At 56.5% G+C, this 20,286-nt stretch overlaps 2 protein-coding genes across 2 annotated transcripts; both read right to left on the bottom strand.

Annotated features, from left to right (window-relative positions):
- Positions 1-7,000: 7,000 nt before the first annotated feature.
- On the bottom strand, positions 7,001-9,487 carry LOC136378473 (COP9 signalosome complex subunit 9). The gene is made up of 3 exons (XM_066345445.1): positions 9,364-9,487; positions 8,153-8,225; positions 7,001-7,220 (listed from the first exon to the last, which is right to left on the bottom strand). Exons 1-3 carry the CDS (start codon positions 9,424-9,426, stop codon positions 7,183-7,185), a joined length of 174 nt encoding a protein of 57 aa, XP_066201542.1. The 5' UTR covers positions 9,427-9,487; the 3' UTR covers positions 7,001-7,182.
- Positions 9,488-12,573: 3,086 nt separating this feature from the next.
- LOC136378646 (otospiralin) lies at positions 12,574-13,904 on the bottom strand. The gene is made up of 4 exons (XM_066345795.1): positions 13,835-13,904; positions 13,485-13,599; positions 13,376-13,402; positions 12,574-12,813 (listed from the first exon to the last, which is right to left on the bottom strand). Exons 2-4 carry the CDS (start codon positions 13,555-13,557, stop codon positions 12,629-12,631), a joined length of 285 nt encoding a protein of 94 aa, XP_066201892.1. The 5' UTR covers positions 13,558-13,599; positions 13,835-13,904; the 3' UTR covers positions 12,574-12,628.
- Between the last annotated feature and the right edge of the window lie 6,382 nt (positions 13,905-20,286).

Raw genomic sequence — 20,286 nt, 5'->3', positions numbered from 1 at the left:
GGGAAGTTGAGTAACTTCCTCCCGGTCACCCGTCCCAGAGGGGTCAGACTGCGTCCCGGGCCTGGGCGTCCACTCCAGGGCCAAGCCCCTCTCTGCCCGTCCTCAGGACGTTGTTTGTTCATCGGCTCGCTGAGCACCGCCTACCCCCCCGGGGACGTTCCGAGGACGGATTGCTGGATGCCAGGCTGGCTCTCGGGGGTTATTATTACAGCCACCAGCAAGATGCTGGGTCAGGAAAACACAGCTCGCTGCTCTGAGCGCCCCTTCCCCAGCCGGGTCAGCGGCTTTCCTGTCTCAGCAATGTTCCAGCACGTTATTTCAACATTTACTTAACTGCACTGGGCACAGTTGGGGACAGGAGTGAGCCTTCCAAGTGACAGGATAAATTAAGTCTCAGCAAAATAAAATGTCACGTTGATTCAAACGGAAAAAAAAAAAAAAAAAGAAAGAAAAAACAAAACAAAACAAACCACCACCACCATCCAAGGGCTGCAGTGGGAACAGATCATCTTGGTCCCCCCGCCCCGGTCACAGGTCCTCGCCAAGAGGAGGGTCCATCCACCGACCCCCGAGTGACTTTCAAACCAGACGGCTTCATGGCCACGCAGCTGGGTTCTGGGCAGAACCACTGCCCTGCAGGGAAGGTTCCAGCCGAAATCTGGAAGAGCCTGGCTCACCTCCTTCAGGGAAACTCAGGCCACCGCGGGTTAGCCAGGCCCAACTGGACAACTTGTCCACGCTCGGGGACTCAATCGTGAAAGTCCCTCCTTTAGAGCTCAGGCAGCTAGTGGCCCTTGACCGTGAAGGCCAGGCCTTCCTTCTCTCCTTCTGCTGCAAACCGGGAACCAAAGAAAGTGGAGTGGGACCCCCGTTTGGGGGCAGACCCAGCAGACCGGAAGAAAAGCGACTCCTCCTTCCCAGCGCCCCTCACCACTGCTGGGGACCCCCTCGCCCACTCCCACAGCCACACCACTGGCCACGTGCCCCTGACCCCAGGCCCTGTGCACACCTGGGCTTCCCCCCCGCCCCCTGCGCCACTGCCTGGGGCTCACCTCCAAGGTCATCCTCTAGGGCAGTGGTCCCCAAACCCTGGGCCATGGACCGGTATCGGTCCGTGGGCCATTTGGTACCAGTCCACAGAGAAAGAATAAATAACTTACATTATTTTCGTTTTATTTATATTTAAGTCTGAACGATGTTTTATTTTTAAAAAATGACCAGATTCCCTCTGTTACATCTGTCTAAGACTCACTCTTGATGCTTGTCTCGGTCACGTGATACATTTATCCGTCTCACCCTAAAGGCCGGTCCGTGAAAATATTTTCTGACATTAAACCGGTCCGTGGCCCAAAAAAGGTTGGGGACCACTGCTCTAGGGTGCAGTCTGCCGCCTGCCCCCTGCCCATACACTTACACTCTGCATTTACAGCTCTTCATTCACTGTCCTGTCCATGGGATCATGAGCCCGAGCTTTGGTGAAACATTCACACACACACACACACACACACACACACACGTACCAGCACAGCCTGTGGGATCTAGAAGGAGGTGCCTGAAACTGTACACGTGTGTGTGTGCACATGCATGTGTACTCTCTGAAAAACGCACCTGCACGCATGCATGCCACACAAGGCCAGTCCTGCGCGAGGGAGACAAACAGGTGTCGGGTAGCAGCGCCCGCCTGTGTCTCACCTGCCCTCCCAGGGCCTCCAGGGAGCCCCTCCGGCCAGCGACAAGGCTGCAGTGCCCTCTTTCCAGCGGCAGCACGCCCACGGGATGCACATTCATTTTCCTTCCGGAGTTTTCACGAGGAAGGAAACCCTGCGAGAAATCCTGCCATGGCAACGCCAGGCCCGAGGGCACAGGTGCCTTCAGTTCTTATCACTGTTGCCACCGTGCTGCCGAGAAGACGGTGACGTCCCCCGTCCCCCGTCCCCCGATGTACGGAAGCCGCGTGCCCTCACCAGCAACGGGCTGCATTCCGTCACCCAGAACGTTTGCCCTCAACTGAGTTGAGTGAGGTTACTGCTTTCTTGACATCTTATCAACTTGGTGTGACTCTGTGTCCCTTTAAACACCTGTCCGGTGCCTCAGAATGGGCGGTTCCCGAGGTCCTGGCCCCTCCCCGCCCTCCAGTCTTGCTGTGTGAGCTGCCGGTGCCCCCGCTGAGAGCCTGGAGCCCACAGGGCAGGTCGCTGGGGAGCCCAGCAGGACCCGGGACTCAGTTACCCTCAACGTCCTCACGTGCTGCATAGGGTCCCTTTATTTACATGAAGACATTTATTGAGCACCTACTATGGACTCTTTGCTTGATTATAGGGACAGAGGGACCAGCTCTCCTACTGCCATAGTCATGCTGCAAGTCAGGGGACTCACCTGGGCTCCACAGCCCTGCCCACCACCTCTGACCCCTGGTCATCTCCGCAGGGTCACAGTGCTGATAAAAGCCGGTAAAGCCGTCCTTAAAGTGGTTCATTCTGTGACCCGGGGTGGGGGGTGACAATGACTGACACACTCACGGGCAGCTACGAGACCTCTGAGCGGGACTGTGACTGTTTAGCACTGACCCGGGCTAGGTTCTGGGCATGATGTGAGCTTCAGCTAGCTGCCCACGGTGGCAGAAGCCACTCGTTCCCGTGAGCCTGTGCCCGGGGAGGGTGCGGGGCAGGCTGTGCCCGGACTCCGTCCCCTTCACCCTTGCGGAGGCTCCGAGTCAGACTCCTCAGGTCCCTCGTCAGAGGAAAGGCCGGCCCCAAATGCCTGTTTTCGGCCTCCTGAGGGACAAAGGGGCTTTTTGTTTGAGCACCTTTTCCCTCTTGGCTCCAAGCAGAAGTCACAGCAGTGAGATCTCTAAAATCAATAATGCGGCCTTTTAAAAATGTGACTTGTTTGGGAAGTGCCCTAGCCCACCTGCTGTCTGTCCAGGGAGTCAGAGGTCCGTCTCCTGTCCCTGGCAGGTTCTCGAGCCCCGGGAAAGGTGGCAAGTCCCTTCCTACTGGAACAACCAGACGGTGCAAAGGTGACCGTGAGGTGAACGCTTTCCCTGCTGGGACAGGACGGGAGAGGCCTGAGGGCTGATGACGTTCTCAAATAGCCGAAACACCAAAACAGTTGCACTCCGCTATCCCCTCCCCAAACCAAAACAAACCCCGTCTAACCCTGTGGTTAAGAAACAGGCTCTTTCATCAGCATGCTCACTTCTGAGACCCTGCATCTTAACAGGGGTCCAAAAACACTTGATGTTAGCAGAAAATATTCCCCAAATAACCCATCACAGCTATCGAGGGGTGTCATCCGTACAGAGGGGTCCTTCCACAGCCCTGAGACACTAAGACGCTGCCACCCTCTCAGCCAGAAGCCTGGCTGCTGATTGGCGGGATGGGGGCTTGGGGGAGGCCGACAGAGAGCGGGCCCAACAGAGGCCTTCCCCAGCATGTGCCGTGGGACACCCAGCCCCGTGAAGGGCTGACACGGGGGCACGGGCCCTGCCGGGACCACCTTGTCCACAGGAACCAGGGACAGAGCAAGACACAGAGGAGGCGGCCTAAGTCCAGGGGTCCTGGAGCCCTGGGCCCAGCTGTCCACTTCCTGCCCGGCGCTTCCAAAGCTCTCCCACCAACGCCTGCTCTCACCTCCAGGGATTCTAACACACACGCCTGCTTTCCCCAGAGCCCCGAGGTCCCCCTGGGCTCAGCCGACTCTTCTCCAAGCGGCCATGCTTGGCTCTCCTCCCATCCCACAACCTGGCTGGGGCCGAGCCCGTGGCCCTCCAGACGGGCGGAGATCGGCACACGGGTCTGTGATGAAGGAGAAGAGGGACAGAAGCGAGAGGATGGTGTCAGTGTAAGCGAAATGGTACCGACGATGACGAGAGTTCTGCCAAAGGCCTCAGCACAGACAGGAAGACCAGCCAAAGCTGCCGTGTCCTAAGGTCACTGGGCCGTGATGGGGACAACAGGTTACAGGGAGGAAGGAAGTTCGTCTTCTGGCCTCCGGGCTCTGTAAAGGCGAAGGGAGCCAGGGCTCAAACCAGGGGTTCTCCAAGTGTGCGTCAGGGTGCACTGGTGCGCCCTAGATTCCCAGGTGTGCCCTGTGGTATTCCAGAGAAATATGTGCCTGTTGGGGACCAAAACCAACAGGGTTTTTGGAGTTTAGATTTTTGGGGAGACAGAGGTGTGGGGAATTGGCTGTAAGCTGACAGTCTGCCCAACCCCCCACCTCACTTGCCTGATTAGGTTGCAAATGGCTGTTAAGCTGTGATGCTGGATTGTTTACACTACCCCCATGTTCCCCAGAAAGACTGGAGGCAAGTTTCTTCTATCCTTTGTTTGGTGTCAAGTTAAGATGATATGTATGGTGGGGGTTTTCTGCACTCAACACAATTAAGAGTAAAAAGAGAGGAACTCTTCAATGTATTGATGAGAATAAAGAGAGTTTGCCTTTAAAATATATGCCCAGACATTGAAGAAATCGCTAGGACACATCAGGCTCATGTTTCTCATAAACACAAGAATGAAAAAACTTAACACATTTGTGCCGGGACCTGCCAAATTTACTAAATCTAAGAATGTATCTGTATATATAAAAAGATAACTTGTCGTTTTTTGAATTTTTTAACCCCTTTTTTATGAATTCTAAAAAGCATAACTCAAAAACTGTAACACAAAAATGTTTTTTAATGTTAGAATAAATTTAATTTTGTCATATTTCGTTTACCATAAAAGCACGCTTGGACTTTATATTTTTTTCTTTAATATTTGACTTATATTTCTCAGAAACTTGTATATAGTGTGCCTGCAATTATGTATAGGATTTTAAATGTGCCCCAACTTCAAAAAGTTTGAGAACCGCTGGCTCAAACACTTGAGCACATGCAAATATGTGCAGAAGATGCACACACACACACACACACACACACACACACGCAGGGGCTGCCATTCACCAAACTGCTTGCACTAGAGTCTCAAGCCCTAAGGTCCACAGAGGAGCTTCTGAGTCCTGAGACCCTGTTCTGGAAAGGACACGCCAACTCTTTGCTGGGCTCCCCTGTGCCGCTGGGTGACCGCGTCATCACCTGTCTTTACCTCGATCACTCCCTCCTGCTGAAGACCTGAGACCCGGGAACTAGAAAGGACCTCGGGAACCAAGGGCCTCGTTTACCAATGTGGAAACTGAGGCCCAGGAAGGGAGGGGGCTGACCCCGCAGGACCCCACAGAGACAAGTGGGGGGATCACCAGCGGGTCTGAGCTGTCCCAAGTGCAGCACAAGCCCCAAGGACTCTTGTGAAACTCCTACGATGATCACAGGGCAGCGATTTCCAACCTGGCGTGCTGCAAGGGTTTGCAAATGTGCAGTACCTGCTCAGTCAGGGGCACTGACCTCTTTTCCCTTACGTCATCAAATGACAGCGGTCAACACAATAGCCATCCGGCGAGAATGAATGAAAATTATATCTATTTTTTTTTCCCCTGACAGATCGACAAAAATGTTTTTTGGTGTGCTGCAGAATTTGAGTCATCAGTTTACATGTGCATGAGAGGAAAAAGGTTGACAATCACTGCTGTAGGATGACCAGTGGTCACTAACGACTTCCCCCAAACACCCACCTGCCGCCCCACAGAGCCTCCTCGGCCTGTGCTGGGCCCCGTTTAGGAAACTGTAAAAACTGCCCGTGAATTAAGCGTAAGCAGGGCACTGAGAAAGGCCGCTCCCTGTAACCAGCCTGTGCTCTGCCCTGCGGGTCCGAGCTGCGACCCTCCCGCACAGGGACAAGCCTGCCACCTCCAGCCCAGGGCGGGGAGGGCTTGGCTGAGGGTGTTCAGACGCACAGCCCGCGCTTGTCCCAGCTGTCTTCCAGGGACGCTGCCCTCGCTCAGCCTGGGGCTGCGGGTCCCCGGCAGGACAGCCCGCCATAGGGACAGGTGGGAAGGCCACTTGGCACTCACAAAAGGAGGCGGCGGTGACACGGCCCTTCACAGCCTGCCCTGGTCTCCACAAAGAGGCCGCCGAGACGACGCCCTGGGCGAGGTCTCACGGGGAGGTGGGCATGGCTGAGTCACCACGAAGTGGCACCGCTCGACTCCGACCACGGGGACTGCCACGTCCTGCCGCCCGGGCGTTTCCTGGGGAGGTGGGTTTGGAATGCTAACTCATCTGAACTCGGACGGCCGTGATGAATTGCTGAGCTGAACCCACTGAGAAACTCAAAGAAAGACGTAATCCCCGTAGACGGGACAGCGTGACAGTCTCCGTGGTAACGGACCATGTGCACGTTTCTCACGGAGAACGCGGCTCTTTCACTCCAGTTCTCCAGCTGTCCTGATGCTCCGGGCTGCAGGTTTGGGGAGAGCGGCTGATCCGCTGTGAAGGCGGGAAACCGAGGCCCGACGTTGGTTGAGGAACCTGCAGGCCCTGCACTGCTGACGGTCTCACACGAGCCCCCTTCACGGGCCGCCCCACAGGGTCACTCCGCAGTGCTCACAGGAAAGGAGCACACTGACTTCAGCTGACATTGTGCTCCTCGCTGCAGGCCAACACGCACGCATGCGCAGAGTGTGCTCCTAGCTGCACGCCAACATGCACGCACGCGCAGTGTGCTCCTTGCTGCACGCCAACACGCACGCACGCGCAGTGTGCTCCTAGCTGCACGCCAACATGCATGCACGCGCAGTGTGCTCCTAGCTGCACGCCAACATGCATGCACGCACGCGCAGAGTATGCTCCTCCCTGCACGCCAACACGCACGCGCAGAGTGTGCTCCTCGCACGCCCACACACATGCGCAGTGTGCTCCTTGCTGCACGCCAACATGCATGCATGCGCAGTGTGCTCCTCTGCACGCCAGCACGCACGTGCAGACCAGCGCGCTTCTCCACGTACGTGAGCACGCACGCCGAAAGGGACGTTTGGGGACTGCAGGATTCCCTCAGAAATGAAGAAGAAAATCATCCTGAAAGTGATGACATCCCCTTTTTTTTTTTTAATTGCAGTGAGGACAACAGCTGGTCACGTCCAAGATTAACAGGCAGGCCTCAGCCATCGGCTGAAACCGGCCCCCAGCGGGGTTCCCCATCCCTTCATCGCATGAGTTCCCACAGTTCTTCAGAAGCATCCCCGCTGTCCCGAGGGGCTCCACCCCAGGCCCATCTAACAACGGCTGGGCTGCCCCCGCTGCCGGACGCCTCACTGGATGTCATCGTCATCGAAGAGGTCTTCAAAATCTACATGAACGAACAAAACTAGGCATTAATGGGACACACAAGGTAAACGACTGATAAATAACCTCCAAACGAATTATGTGGTCATTCAAAACGCACAGGAAACACTGGACAATCTAACTAAAGGGCTTCTCCCAGGACAGAACCTCGATTTTACTCGACCGGGACTGAGCTGCAGACCAAGGACACTGTGCTGTCCAGAGCAGAGGCACCTTGTCCTGTTTCTACTGAGATGACGATCTGAAGAAAGGCACCCGGGCGTGTTCTGGGCCACCTGGCGACCACCTCGCGGCCGTGACTGCGCACCGGGTCCCGCCAGCGTCCCCACCTGTGCGCACACCAGGCCAAGGCCCCGCTCTGTCCCCTTGGAGGTGAGGCCCGGCAGCTAGCTGACAAGACAAGCTCCCGCCCCACCCCTGCACTGCTCGCCCCGAGAAGAAAACGGGGGTGGTGGGAAGTGGGGGAAGGCGGGAGCCATGTGAGAGCGACTCCCTTTCAAGGAGTCCGACCCACAGTCGCGCTCAGGAAATACAGCCTAAGTCCTGTTCCCCCTGAAGAAGCACCACCAACTCAGCACCGCTTTCTGCCGTGGACGGACAAAGTCAGGTCGTTTCCTCCTTCCCTTCACTTTCTTAAGTATTTTCTATTCCCGACCAAGGTCGTGTCACAAGCATCTGGCTCATCTCAATGCCTGGAATGTAAGCCTGGGGGCAATTTTATGCTGCTGGGTTTTATTTTCTTGTGAATACAGGGGCTGATGCCAGTGCCAACAGCCACGCTGCCGTCTGACACAGAGGACGCTGTGTTCTGAGAATGGCACAGGACCTGGCTTTCTGTCCCATGATCCAAATCATTCGTGTCACAACGTCGCTCCACTGCAGAGCCCGCCGAAGACACGCTCTGATTAAAACTGGCACCCAACCCCGCACCCTTACCATTAAAGAAGTCCGCGTGAACGGCCTTTTCATTGGCTGCCAAGTCCATCAGGAGCCCGGTGCTGCCTCCGGCCTGCGGAAGGGAGAGGTCAGGAATGTCAGCAGCGTTTTCAGAAAGAGGGGCCACGCCACGCAGGAGGAAAGTGAGGGACAGAGAACTACCTAGGTTGGAGCCCACATTTCATTCCAGGTGAAGATGGAGGTGGGAATTTTTCTGAAGGTCTCCTCGGCTCCTACACTCCTGAACTCCTCGCCTTTCAGAGTCCCGCCATTGCTCTAACACCACTTCTCTGTACACACCTCCAGCAGAGGTGCCAAACCCCACTGGGCATTGCCACAGAGGCCTCGCATGTGCGCACTACACGAGCCTGAGGACTGCTCTGCTCTGAACGGCTCCCTGCTCCGTCTGAGCCGGAGCTAAACCATTTCCCGTGGGGAACCGACCTGCTGGCTGGGGTTCGCGCCCCCTCCCCTGGCCCACTGCCATTGCTTTAGGGTGGCAGTAAAATCAAGACGGCCAGAGCTGGGCAACCCGATGGGTGTGGGATCTGGGGTCTCCTTCAGTGTTGCAGGGTGCGGGGCTGGGGCAGAGCCCTCCGAGGCAGCCCCCCCTGCACCGCTGGCCGGGCCCTGCTGCGCCCTCCCAAATCTCACCAGGTGAGCGCCTCCCGTGTTCCCCCCAGCATGCTGCTCTCAGCACCCGAGAGAAAAGCCCAGGAGTCCCCACCTCCTCCCTTCCCCATCACCACAAGCCATGCATGCGGACTGTCCCCCCACTTCTGGGCTGGGCAGGGGCTCGTCTGTCCCCCCATGGACAGGTGTCGTCTTCACTCTGACCCCCTTCGAGTCTCCTGTTCCCCACACTGCACAGCGGAGTCCATCAGCACCCTGCCGAGGGCAGTGGCTTGAACACAGACCTGGGCAGCGAGGTCAGTGCTGAGCAGCGGGGTCAGGGCCAGCGCCCCTGGAGAGTGGATGCGCGGCCCCCGCAGCCCAGCGGGGGAGCCACGCGTGCCTCGTGCACGACGTGCCCGCCGCCTTCTCCTGCTCCCTGCCCTCCCCGCTCTCGCAGGCACCGCAAGATGTTCAATTCACGACAGCCAGGACCCCGCGGCGGCCTGGACTCCTTCCCGCATCCCCGGCCGCAGGCCCAGCGTCCGGCTGCCCGCGCGGCTCTCCCAGCCTTCGCCGGGGCCGCAGCCGCCCATCACCTCGTCCAGATCCACGTAGGGCCCAGCACCCTCGGGGAACATCTCGTCCACCGCCGGCTTCATCTCCCCCGCGGCGCTCCGGGCGTCCGCGGATCACTTCCGGCCCGCCGCCCGCCACTTCCGGTGCGCGCCTCGCCGCGGCAGGTCTAGACGCCGGAGGACCGCCGACTCTATGGTTTCCCCTGAAACAGGTGTGCTGGACCCACAGGATGGAGCCCTAATCTTCTCTGGAGTGGACCGACGACAGGGGTTCCCGCCTGCCTGTCAGGGCGCAACGGGAGCTGCTCAGTGACATCCAGGTGGCCCGGGGCCACAGACGGGTCAGCCCAAAGGGTCTGGCACAGAGAGGTGTCCAAGAAATATTCATTAGAGAGTGGGAAGGGTTAACAGAGCGGGAAAGGCAGCCCCAGAACGGGAGAAAAGATTTGCCAATCATATGTCTGATATTAGGATTAATTCCACACGGATAACGAACGGAAACTCAACAACAACAATAATTTTGAACCCCATTCAAAAATGGGCAAAGAACTTGAATACACATTTCTCCAAAGGAGATACGCAAATGACCACCAAGCCCACGGAAAGGGGCCCCGCAGCGCTGACCACCAAGGGAAACGCAAATCAAACCACAAGGTACCACCTCGCCCATCAGGACGGCCGCTATCAAACCCCAGAAAACAGCAGTGGCGGGAGGACCTGGGGCACCTGGAACCCTGCACACGGGGACGGGGATGGAAAACCGCGTCGTCCTGGTGGGAAACAACAGAGGTTCCTCCGAGAGGAAACAGACGGTCACCGTGGGGTCCAGCACCCCAAAGAACTGAAGGCAGATCCTTGAGATAATTTGCCCACCTACGTTCACGGCGATATCCATCACAGTACCCTAAACACAGAAACAACTCAGCTGTCCATCAACGTGGACTATGGTCCCCCAGGACACCTGCGACGCGGGCCATGGCTAATGCTTTTCATGCCAGTAGCTCCAGAGTGGAGTGTTGAGGGGAAGCTGAGGAGGTGGGGGGAGGGCTCCCCACGTGATTTGATTGAGAGGGGACGCCGAGAGTGGGGGTATAGGAGAGGACTGAACCTGTTGTGTGCTGAGGTCACCCGGAAGGGAGTCACAGCCAATCTGAGTCCTAAACACTGGAGTGAGGTGTCCCAGGGGCTGTGGGGTGGAGTGAGGTGTCCCCGGGGGCTGTGGGGTAGAGTGAGGTGTCCCGGGGGGTTGTGGGGTGGAGTGAGGTGTCCCGGGGGCTGTGGGGTGGAGTGAAGTGGAGTGAGGTGTCCCTGGGGCTGTGGGGTGGAGTGAGGTGTCCCGGGGGCTGTGGGGTGAAGTGGAGGGAGGTGTCCCGGGGGCTGTGGGGTGGAGTGAAGTGGAGTGAGGTGTCCAGGGGGCTGTTGGGTAGGCAGCTGATATTTACCCCAGGGGGAAAGGTTCGACTGAGGGTGACTTGGGAGTGAGTGAAGGTTTCTTCCTCTGAGAAGAGTGCATGGTCTGCTGGGACGTTTATGACCGATCAATGCAGCCCAGCTGTGTGTCCTGGGGTAGCTGTGGGTGCTGCTGACACCTGAGAGTGACCTAGCTCTGGCCTGGCCAGGGCACCATGCAGCCTGCCCAGGAGGAAGGCACCCAGAGTTGTGGTCCTGGGCAGCCTATGAGAGGCAGCTGGGGCTACCATTCCACAGTGTTTGTCCTAACGGGGACATGAGAGTCCAGTGGAATGTGAATGCTGACACACACATGCACACGCACACACATGAATTGACAAGCAAGTCACTAGCATGCAGACCCTGCTGACAGGCTGTCCTTTGTCTGGTCTGTTTGCTTGAGACCCAGTGGCCCCCAGTGGGAACTGAAGATTGATCTTCATGCCCAGCTGTTGTAGGAAGCAGAACTTGATAAACATTGTAGTTAGTTCACAGAAACCAGTCAAACTGCCTCCAGGGAGGGAAAGAGAGACCAAGAAGACGTGTTGGCTTTTCCCAAAGAGATTGACTAGGCCAAGTCTTCCTCTTGAGAATTTAACCGGGGCCACGGGGAGAGAAGCCACCATTTGGTGACAGGTAACGGTGAAAGGGCAGGAAGCCTCGTGGTGGGCTCCAGCAAGTGGAGTGGCCACAGGAGGCACCAGGCCCATGTGCTGGGCACCGTAGCCACCTCCCCTGTTCCAGGTTTGTCGTAGCCGGGCTGGTCTGTGGCTGGGTCCTGATGAAGTCCTCCCACAGCCCCACACTTGGTCACTGGGAGAATTCTCATGATAACCGCCTCACTGCTTGAGATAACGTGTGAGGTTCTGAGCAGCAGCTGTCGCCTCCGTGACCTTTGACCACCTGCCAATACTGAGGGACAGCACACAGGGCCACATCCACGCCCATCACCATATCCACCCCAGTATAACGTGTAACACGCGTTTCACAAAGCCCTGCGTGTTTCTGATGCGCTGTAACCGTTTCTGTCGTTAGATGCTGGTGCAAACACCAGTATCTACAGTTCAACGGACCACACTTTGTCATTTTATTTTGATAGAAAACCTGGGGGTAGCAGCTTGTCAGGCCAGTTTCTGATGGGATGTGACCTGTGGGGGCTCCAGCTTGCATAGTGTTCCTCTCGCCTGGGAGGACTCATCAGCTGCATAGTGGCCACTCCTGTGCAAGAGGATGGTCCCTGAGACCCTGTCCACACTGCCTGCCATCCTTCTCCTGACTCCCGAGTGTGCAGACAGTGTGTGCCCAGGCCCCCAGCCCTGCCTGCCTCACAGCCCTTCCTCACAAATGGGGTTCTTGCTGCCGTGGTGTGAATGGCCCTCAGGAGTGTGCCAAGTGTGAGAGGTGGCTGTCCAGACAGGGCCTTCAGCCCCAGGGTGGCCGCTGCTGGTCTGGCTGCTGCCCAGCGTTGTGGCCAAGGGCAGGGCCTCTGGGAGCGGCTGTCTGGACGGGGTGTGACTTCCGTCCACAAGTCAAGCTGCCCCTGGTATCTCTTCTCAGTTTCTCCACCTACACTCCAGGGAACCTGTGGCACCCCTCCTGGGGGCACCATGAGGATTAGATGGGAGGGTGGCACGAAGCAGTGAGTCCTGAGCCGGAGCTGCTGCTGCCTGATACAGACACATCCACCCCCGGTCAGAGCGGCAGCTCAGTGTGTCCGCTTGCAAAGGTGAGTTAAGTCCCGAGCGCAGCTCTCTCTCGAAAGAAAACCACAAGCTCGTGCTGTGCGTTTTAAGTCAGGAGTTTATTGATGAGGCCAGGGCGCCAGGCTGGGGACCCGTTAGTCCTCCTGGTAGGGGACGTGGAAGCCCAGCGTGGTCCCCAGGGGGAAGTGAGCAAAGAAGGTGCGGGCCATGTCCTCGATCTGGGGGTAGGCCCCCAGCGTCTGGAAGTACTGCACGTAGTTCCAGAAGTCCGAGGTGGAGAAGGGCCAGTAGGGCATGGCCGGCAGCTCGGCGTAGGGGTCTGCAAGACAGATCAGGACCGTCGGGCTCCGGGGCGGTGCCGCTGGTCCTGCCGGAGTCACCCCCACCGGGGAGGTCGGCAGGTGGAGGCGCCCAGCAGCACCCGTGCAGTGAAGGGACCTTCCCGGCTGGGAGGGCAGCCGGGGTCGTCCCCGGTCCTCCGGGAGCCTCATCATCCAAGGAGCAGTGGAGGATGCCCTAGGCCCCGCCCTGTCTCCGGGGTGGGGGACAGAGGAGGGGGAGGAGGAGGGCTGGCCCTGTCCTGGACTGAGCGGGAGGCGTCACTGTGTTAGGGACATGGGAGAGTCCTGGGGGGTTTCAAGCCAAACCACACACGCCCAGCCCGGGAATCGATATGTATCTCTCTACCCAGCTGGGACTCAGGTCCAGAGGCTCAGAGGGTCCCAACACCACGCAGAGACTGGCTCCCTCCCGCCGGTGTGTCCCCACGGGCCTGGAGGGTACGGCCTGAGGAAGGGGCTCCCCTCCATCTTCTCAGCCCCTCTCCCCCTCCCACCCCCCTGGACGAGAAAAGAAACAGGAGGCAGATGCTATATATATACCTGCCTCGTCCTGCACAGGCTTGGCCCCTGCAAAGGAAGGGGAGAGCAGTGACTCCGGAGGGCGTCGGGACAGGGCCCCGCCACGCCCCCAGCCCCGAGGGGCACTCACCTGCCAGAGGCCCCAGCAGGAGGCAGAGGGCCACCCCGGGAAGCAGGCAGCTCTTCATCTTCCCCAGTTGCATCCCCACCAGCAGACTAGAAGCGACAGACTCGCTCCGGTCCACCTGCAGCAGAAGAACCAGAGGGGTGAGGCCACCCCTCCCTCAGGGCCCCCACAGTGGGCAACTCCTGGAAAACAGCTCTGGTGAAAGGACGGCTTCTTACTGTTTTCACAGCAATTTCCATTTCAGTGGCTTCAGGCCATTGTTTGGAGGCTACGCCCCCCGTTTTCTTGGCCTTATTTAATTTGAGCAACAGAAGAAACTGCGTTCCCCCCACTGTTGCCCCGTCTGAGGTTACCTGGCCGCTCCTGTCCCCCAGCCTCAGCCCGCAGCCCGATGGGCGTCTGCTGCCAGCTCACAGGCTGCTCTTTATAAAAGGCCGGGACAAGGACGGAGACGTCACCTACGGGAACTGTCAAGCTGAATTCATTTCATCTCCAGCCAGAGCACTGAGGGCTTTTCTGTGACCCTGCTGGTGGCAAAGTCCCAGGGGTCCACTTTTGGAACCTGATCCAAGGATCAAATTGGGAGAAAAACATCACACAGGCCTCTTCGGAGGGGTTTTAGGAACCAGTTCAACAGTAGTGCTCGAAATAGAGCCAGCCCCTCTCCACCGGGGGAGAGAGCTGCTCTAAGTCCGATGTTGGGGCTGAGGTCCCCGCTTATAGGAACAGGGTCGTCACAGAGCTGCCCCTGGGGGACAGGGAAGCAGGACAGGACCCCCCACGCCCGGGAGCCGCTGGCAGCTCTGGATCGGGGGGCGCCACAGGGCAGGCTAAGCCGAGTCACAGGCAGGAAGTGTGGGTGTCCAGCCCGACTTCGCGTCTGCAGACCAGCGCCTTCCCGCTTACGTAAGCACAGCGGTTGAGTCTGTCTTTGGGCAGGCCGCTGGTCTAGGTCCCTGAACACCGTCGGGAACACCAAGGGTTTCTGTGGGTCGGCTCCTCGATCACACCCGTGACAGGAGCCACACGCCTCATGGACTTGCCCCGAGGAGTCCCATCATCCACTGAGTCCAGGGTCACATCCAGGGCAGTGAGTCACCACAGCGCATCACGGGGGTATGTGGTGTGGGTGACAAGCAGGTCTTAGGTGACAGATCCATCCAGCACATGCCCTGGGCTTCCCAAGCCTTTGGGCACCTGGTTCTTCCAGGGGCAAAGGGTCTGGCATCCCAGCCTCCTTCTGTGTCGGTGGCCTTGTCCATAAGCCACACTCCCTGTCACCAGTGAACCCAGAATCCCTGCTGAGTGGGCCCAAGCCCACCTTTTGGGCTGATCTAATGTTATATCATCAGCACCCCAACCCCCCATGTCTGTTTCCTGGAGTTTCTGATGACATAAATGGTCACATGTGGTGAGTCCTGGGGGTCACACTTTGTCCCTCACTTTCTAGGTCATGTCTGAACTTAGATCTAGAAGCAGAAGCATGGTGGAAAAACAATAGCTAGAAAATTGAGGACTGAGCAGTGATCATGGGGGAGCAGTGGGTGTACCTGTTGTTTCTTCTTTCTGGATATCTATATGATCCTTAATTGATTGCTGTTTTGTAGGGAAAACTATTTTACAGGACCACCACCAAGAGCTCCGTGTTACTGAGCATCCTGACTGGCCCTCCCCTCCCAGGTCGACCCCTTAAATCTGCCATAGCCACTGCCACCCCCATGTCCGCCCCACACCCTTTCTCTCTTCCTGAGCCTGCCGGGTCACTCTCTCTTGCAGGCCTGCATGCAGACCTTCCCTGGCCCCCCCTGGAGTGCCCCCCCCCCCGTGGAGGTCTGCTCTTCTGCCCCTGAGGAAGGAGGGGCCAGCTCCCTCTTCTCTGAGAAAGAAGAAGTGAAAAGAATACAAGGAAAAGGAGGAGCCAGCTGGGGTAACTGAGTCAGCCAGTGATATATTAACTATATCACATAGTTACAATACAAAACAAGAACCGCAGGATCTGTATGTAACTATGGCCAGTTGCCGTGGACCAGCAAGTATAACATATAACTTGGATCAATCCTAATACTTAAATTGCTATATGGCTCCTAACTCTGAACACACCTCACAATGCACTAACCAAACAGGTAAGTCTTAAGGATCTACATTCTATTCTATTTAAATTTAAATGAGCACTCCTTATAAGTTCTAAAAACATTTTCTTTTCCTAAATATTAGAGCCAGCATTTCCAATTTTTGTATGCAAAGGAAAGGAACTTAATTCAAGCCTTAAAAACAAACACATTTTAGACAACATTAAACAAAGACTAAACAGAAACAAGAATTAGACAAACCAGAGAGAAACCCGGGATTTCAGAGCACAACCAGATTAGAAAGATGCCTGCCTGATTTTAGTCAGGGCATTTTCTGACAGAGGGACTGAAGGATGGGACTAAACAAAATCTCCCCGAGAAAATTTGCTCTCGGCAGCTGCTGGGATATTTTCTATAGTCAGATCCAACACAGGTCCCCTGCCTCAATTTCCAGGCAAAGAAAAGAAACAAAATAATAGTTCAGAAGGTTTTAGTTAAAACATTAAAGAAAATCAGATCATGACAGGAAAAGCTGTAATTTTCCTAATACCTGAGTCTCCTATCCATTCTCAAGAAAGTCCAGCTTTCACAGCAAATAATCATCCCCGGAGAGACAAGCACAAGCAATCGCCTTCCAGTCATTTGGGGGAAGAGCCTTTGCCTAATAGTATCTGATAAACCAAGTGAAAAAGGGGCAGTAGGCCCATACTGAACACAAGCAAGTTTAAGCTCTTTCAGAGTTCTAAAAAGTACAGGTTCATGTTCTCGCACTAGTCTCCCTGTATCATCCTGTCTTTCTACAACAGGAAAATGGGTAAAGCCATTATTTATTGTTTCCCCTACATTTCGAGCCTGGTCTATAGATTGTTGGAGAGGGGATTTCCCAGATTTTGAGCTATAGACTCCAGAATCAGCCCGATAAGGGAACGGAGGAGCAGAGGGTTGAATGTAGGAAGGAGCCAAGGGCAGCAGAGGCCCCGCGGCTAAGGCAGCCATAGCCATAGATTTTTCATCCCCCCTGTCATCCTCAGACTCCAAGTTATCCTCATATTCACACCCCACTGTTTCCAGCTCACCCTGATACTCTTCAGACGATTTGTCTTCATATGGAAACATTTCTATAAAAAAGTCCCTTATTTTTTACCCTATCTGTCCCATAATCTTTTACTCCCGACTACACTTTCCCAAAAAACTTTCTTTACTCACTGTGCACACTTCACTTTGGGGAGTTCTGTCACTTTCCTTCAGTTTTAGTTTCCTGTACTCAAGTCTTCTGTTTGAGCGCCACTTGCCGCGGACCAGCGTGGCTCCTAATAACTCCTAATAACTGTGGTGCGGAATTAAGGAAACACACTCATCAAGAAAAAAAATGGGACCTGGAGGACTTTTCAAATGCTGATGGCAATATCCCAGTGCCCCAAAGCCCCAGTTTGCTTTATTATATAGCCATATGCAAATCAAGGAAGTCCTTGATACAAAGTTACACATCTGAGGCAAAAACAGGAACTCTCCCAAGGCAAAAACAGGAATCCCCCCACCATGCATAAGTAAAATCAACCAACATCTGAACAAACAAAGGATAAGAGGAAGGCCATGTAAATTGCTTCCATCAACTTAAGGAAGCAAGTGAAGTGGGTGCAAATACTCAACATCATAGTCAATATGGAGGTGGAGGGGGGAGAACTTAGCCTTTTGCTAAACCTTGAGTCTACAGACTTTGCCATTTACAGTCCACAGCCGCCAGTGATCTAGAAACTCCTTCCTTCTTGCTGACCCCCCCCCCCCCCTGAAGCTCTCCCTCCCTTCTCCTTGAGTCCTGGGAAACCTTAAACAAAGAAATCACATGCCCGTTTGCTTAGATATCATAAAGGTATATAACCTGTAAGAAAGTCCACTTTAGGGAGCCCGTGCTTTAGAGCTACAAGTCCCATGTGCTCTGCCGGCTTTAATAAATCCTACTTCCTTCATCAAGTTGTCTGGGCATTTTTGTCCTCCTCTGAGGACGACCCCTTGGACCCCTCACCCAGTGTCTGCCTGATGCCCCGGCTGAGGCTCTGCACCCCCACCCTTGTCTTCTTCTTGCTCCGTGGGGACCTTACAGCCACGGACGGACTGCCCAGGGGTCCAGTGACAAGGCAGGCTCTGATTCAGCAGGTTGGGGGAGAGCCTGGGCTTCTGCATTCTTAACAAGACCCCAGCCCAGGAGAGGCTGCTGGGCCCCAGAGCACACCTAAGCCGGTGAGGCACAGGCAGTGTCAGAATCACCGGGGGGACACCTTAGAATGCGGAGCCCTGGGCCCCCACCTCTCAGGGCCCTGACTCAAGAGCTTGAGGGCGGGGCGGGCCTGGGCCTGCATTTCTGTCCTGTTACCAAGGGTGCCCCCACCCTGCACAGGACCCTCCTTGGGGGTGCATCACAGGCCTCTGAAGGCCCCACCTGTCTGGGGTGAGAAGAGGCTTCGGTCTTGGGGGACCGGGAGTACAAAGTTCTGCTTCCCCCCTCCCCTGAGCTAACTGGGAAGAGAAAAGGGAAGGCTTCAGGGCCTGGCCAGCTGTGCAGGGAGGGAGAGAGCCAGGCAAGGCCGCCCGGGCTGCTTCACTGGGGCCAGGTGAGGCCTAGACCTCCTCCTGCCCGGCCAGCACGCAATGCTCCCATGAGGCGGCCTGGGGCGCCCCCTGCTGCCCATCTCAGGAACACCAAGTGCACCCTCTTGCCGAGAACCTGTAGGACAGGGGTCGGGAAACTTTTTGGCTGAGAGAGCCATGAACGCCGCATATTTTAAAATGTAATTCTGTGAGAGCCATACAACGACCCGTGTAGGTTATGCATTATCCAATAAAAATGTGGTGTTGTCCTGGAGGACAGCTGTGATTGGCTCCAGCCACCTGCAACCATGATCATGAGCGGTAGGAAATGAATGGATTGTAATACATGAGAATGTTTTATATTTTTAATGTTATTATTATTTTTATTAAAGATTTGTCTACGAGTCAGATGCAGCCACCAAAAGAGCCACATCTGTCTCGTGAGCCACAGGTTCCTGACCCCTGCTGTATGGTCTCATGTCCTCGGTCCCAGCAGGTGACACTGCCCTCCTGCTTGACTATGTGTTCTGGCCACTTCCTTTCTGAGCCTTGAGAGTCTCGGGGTGTCCCGGGTCTGAAACAGTGCCCGCCCGGCAGTGGGGTGGGAGGGGGCTGGGTGGGAACCCAGGGCTCAGGTCAGGGCCTCACCAGGTTCACCCAGTTAGTGTGATAGCCGGGTCCTCAGGCCGCTCACCCCACGGTCCCTGGTCCTTGGGCATTTGGGCAGAAGCTGGTGGTCCTGTCCTCCGCTCCCTCCACCAAAACCAGTGACCAGCCCAGGCCTGCCCTTTGTCTCCCGCCAGGGGAGGGGACGCCCCTCACGGTCACCTCTTCTGTTCCCAAAGCCACACCTTCCGACTGTATTCTGTCACCTAAAGAAAGGGATTGAATGAAAATGTCATGAAACCCGGTGAACTTGAACAGAGTGTGTGGATGAACTCTACGCTGTCCCGCAGGGGCTCACGCAGGGTGAGCGTTGCCGGGAACCGCTGTGGCGGTCAATGTGGGAACCACCGGTCTGACCGACGGGGGCCAGGGGTAAGCATCCGGACTTCCGGGCCTTTGGGGTCCAGGCTTTGAAACCCAAACCTCGGGTCAGCGACGGCACATCCCGAGAGCGGGCTGCAGGGGGCGCCATTCCCCCAGAATCCACGAAGCTGGGACTCCAAGGACAGGAAGAGGAATAGATGGTCAAAGCCAGGCCGGCGAAGGTCCCGCACAGGTTTCAAAGCTCACATGTCTGGTTGCCCCGAGAAACAGAGTCAACAGGATGCGTGTAATCATTCCTTTCTTCAGCTTCTTTGTGAGAATGTCTGACCAAGTCCCGGTTCAGTCCGTGCAAAGGTTTCCCTGAGCCTCGGAGATCCCGGCCTGGGGCGGAGTGCAGCCGGGCAGTGGGGACCCCTCGAGACACTAGGTTGGATGGATCAAATACAGGACATCCCAATGCTAAAAACTATTCCTCAGTGATCTGAACGTCTAACGGGTGTGGCACCTGCACTGTCACGAGCTATACCTGGGCATCCTATGCAGTGCCCTCCTGGGGAGAGAGAGGTGGGCTCAGTGCTGGCCGGGGCTGTGTTCTGCTGCCCTCCTGGCACACGTGTCCCCTGGGCACACAGGGGCCAGAGCTCCAGCACGGACTCCAGCCGAGCCCAGGTCTCCCGGAAGGCACGGGGAACCCCGAAGGCACTCAGTCCCCTCGTGGTGCTGACGGCAGACGTGCACGCTCGGACGATCTCACCCCAGGGGTCTTCTCCCCACCACGGCCCCCACTTCACCTGCGAGAGGCCTGGCACAAGCTGGCATGGTGGGCGTTCTCCGAGCAGTCACTCCGTACCAGACTCATCCACGGACATCCTGAGCGCCCTGTGGGGTCCACGCTGTGCCTGTTGTCCCCATTCTACTAGGGAGAAAACTGAGGCTTTCTGAGTCAAGGACCTGCTTAGCGAACAGCACACCGTTGCGGCTGGGGGCCGTCCCTGGGTGCGGCCAGACCCCCCTCCCTGGGCTGTCACACACAGCAGCCCGTGTGCACACCTGTCCCCTTGGCAAAGTCTCATTCAGAGGGCCTGGCCAGCACGGGCTTCGGGGTTCCCAGCATGCCTCCAGGCGTCGCCACACTGCCAGTCCTCCGAGGGCCCCTGGCT

This window comes from Saccopteryx leptura, chromosome 7 (assembly GCF_036850995.1).
Source record: "Saccopteryx leptura isolate mSacLep1 chromosome 7, mSacLep1_pri_phased_curated, whole genome shotgun sequence".
Lineage (NCBI taxonomy): Eukaryota > Metazoa > Chordata > Mammalia > Chiroptera > Emballonuridae > Saccopteryx > Saccopteryx leptura.
The sequence above is the reverse complement of the archived record's forward strand: the minus strand, read 5'-3'. Positions and strand labels throughout refer to the sequence as shown.

Bases quoted from the DNA above. Each gene is read 5' to 3' on its own strand.
- LOC136378473 (XM_066345445.1), bottom strand. From the start codon at position 9,426: ATGAAGCCGGCGGTGGACGAGATGTTCCCCGAGGGTGCTGGGCCCTAC. The intron at 8,226-9,363 runs GTGATGGGCGGC...TCCCTTCCGCAG, and splicing joins CCTACGTGGATCTGGACGAG to GCCGGAGGCAGCACCGGGCT. The intron at 7,221-8,152 runs GTAAGGGTGCGG...TCGTTCATGTAG, and splicing joins TCACGCGGACTTCTTTAATG to ATTTTGAAGACCTCTTCGAT.
- LOC136378646 (XM_066345795.1), bottom strand. From the start codon at position 13,557: ATGCAACTGGGGAAGATGAAGAGCTGCCTGCTTCCCGGGGTGGCCCTC. The intron at 13,403-13,484 runs GTGAGTGCCCCT...CTTCCTTTGCAG, and splicing joins CCTGCTGGGGCCTCTGGCAG to GGGCCAAGCCTGTGCAGGAC. The intron at 12,814-13,375 runs GTATATATATAG...TCTGTCTTGCAG, and splicing joins GCCTGTGCAGGACGAGGCAG to ACCCCTACGCCGAGCTGCCG.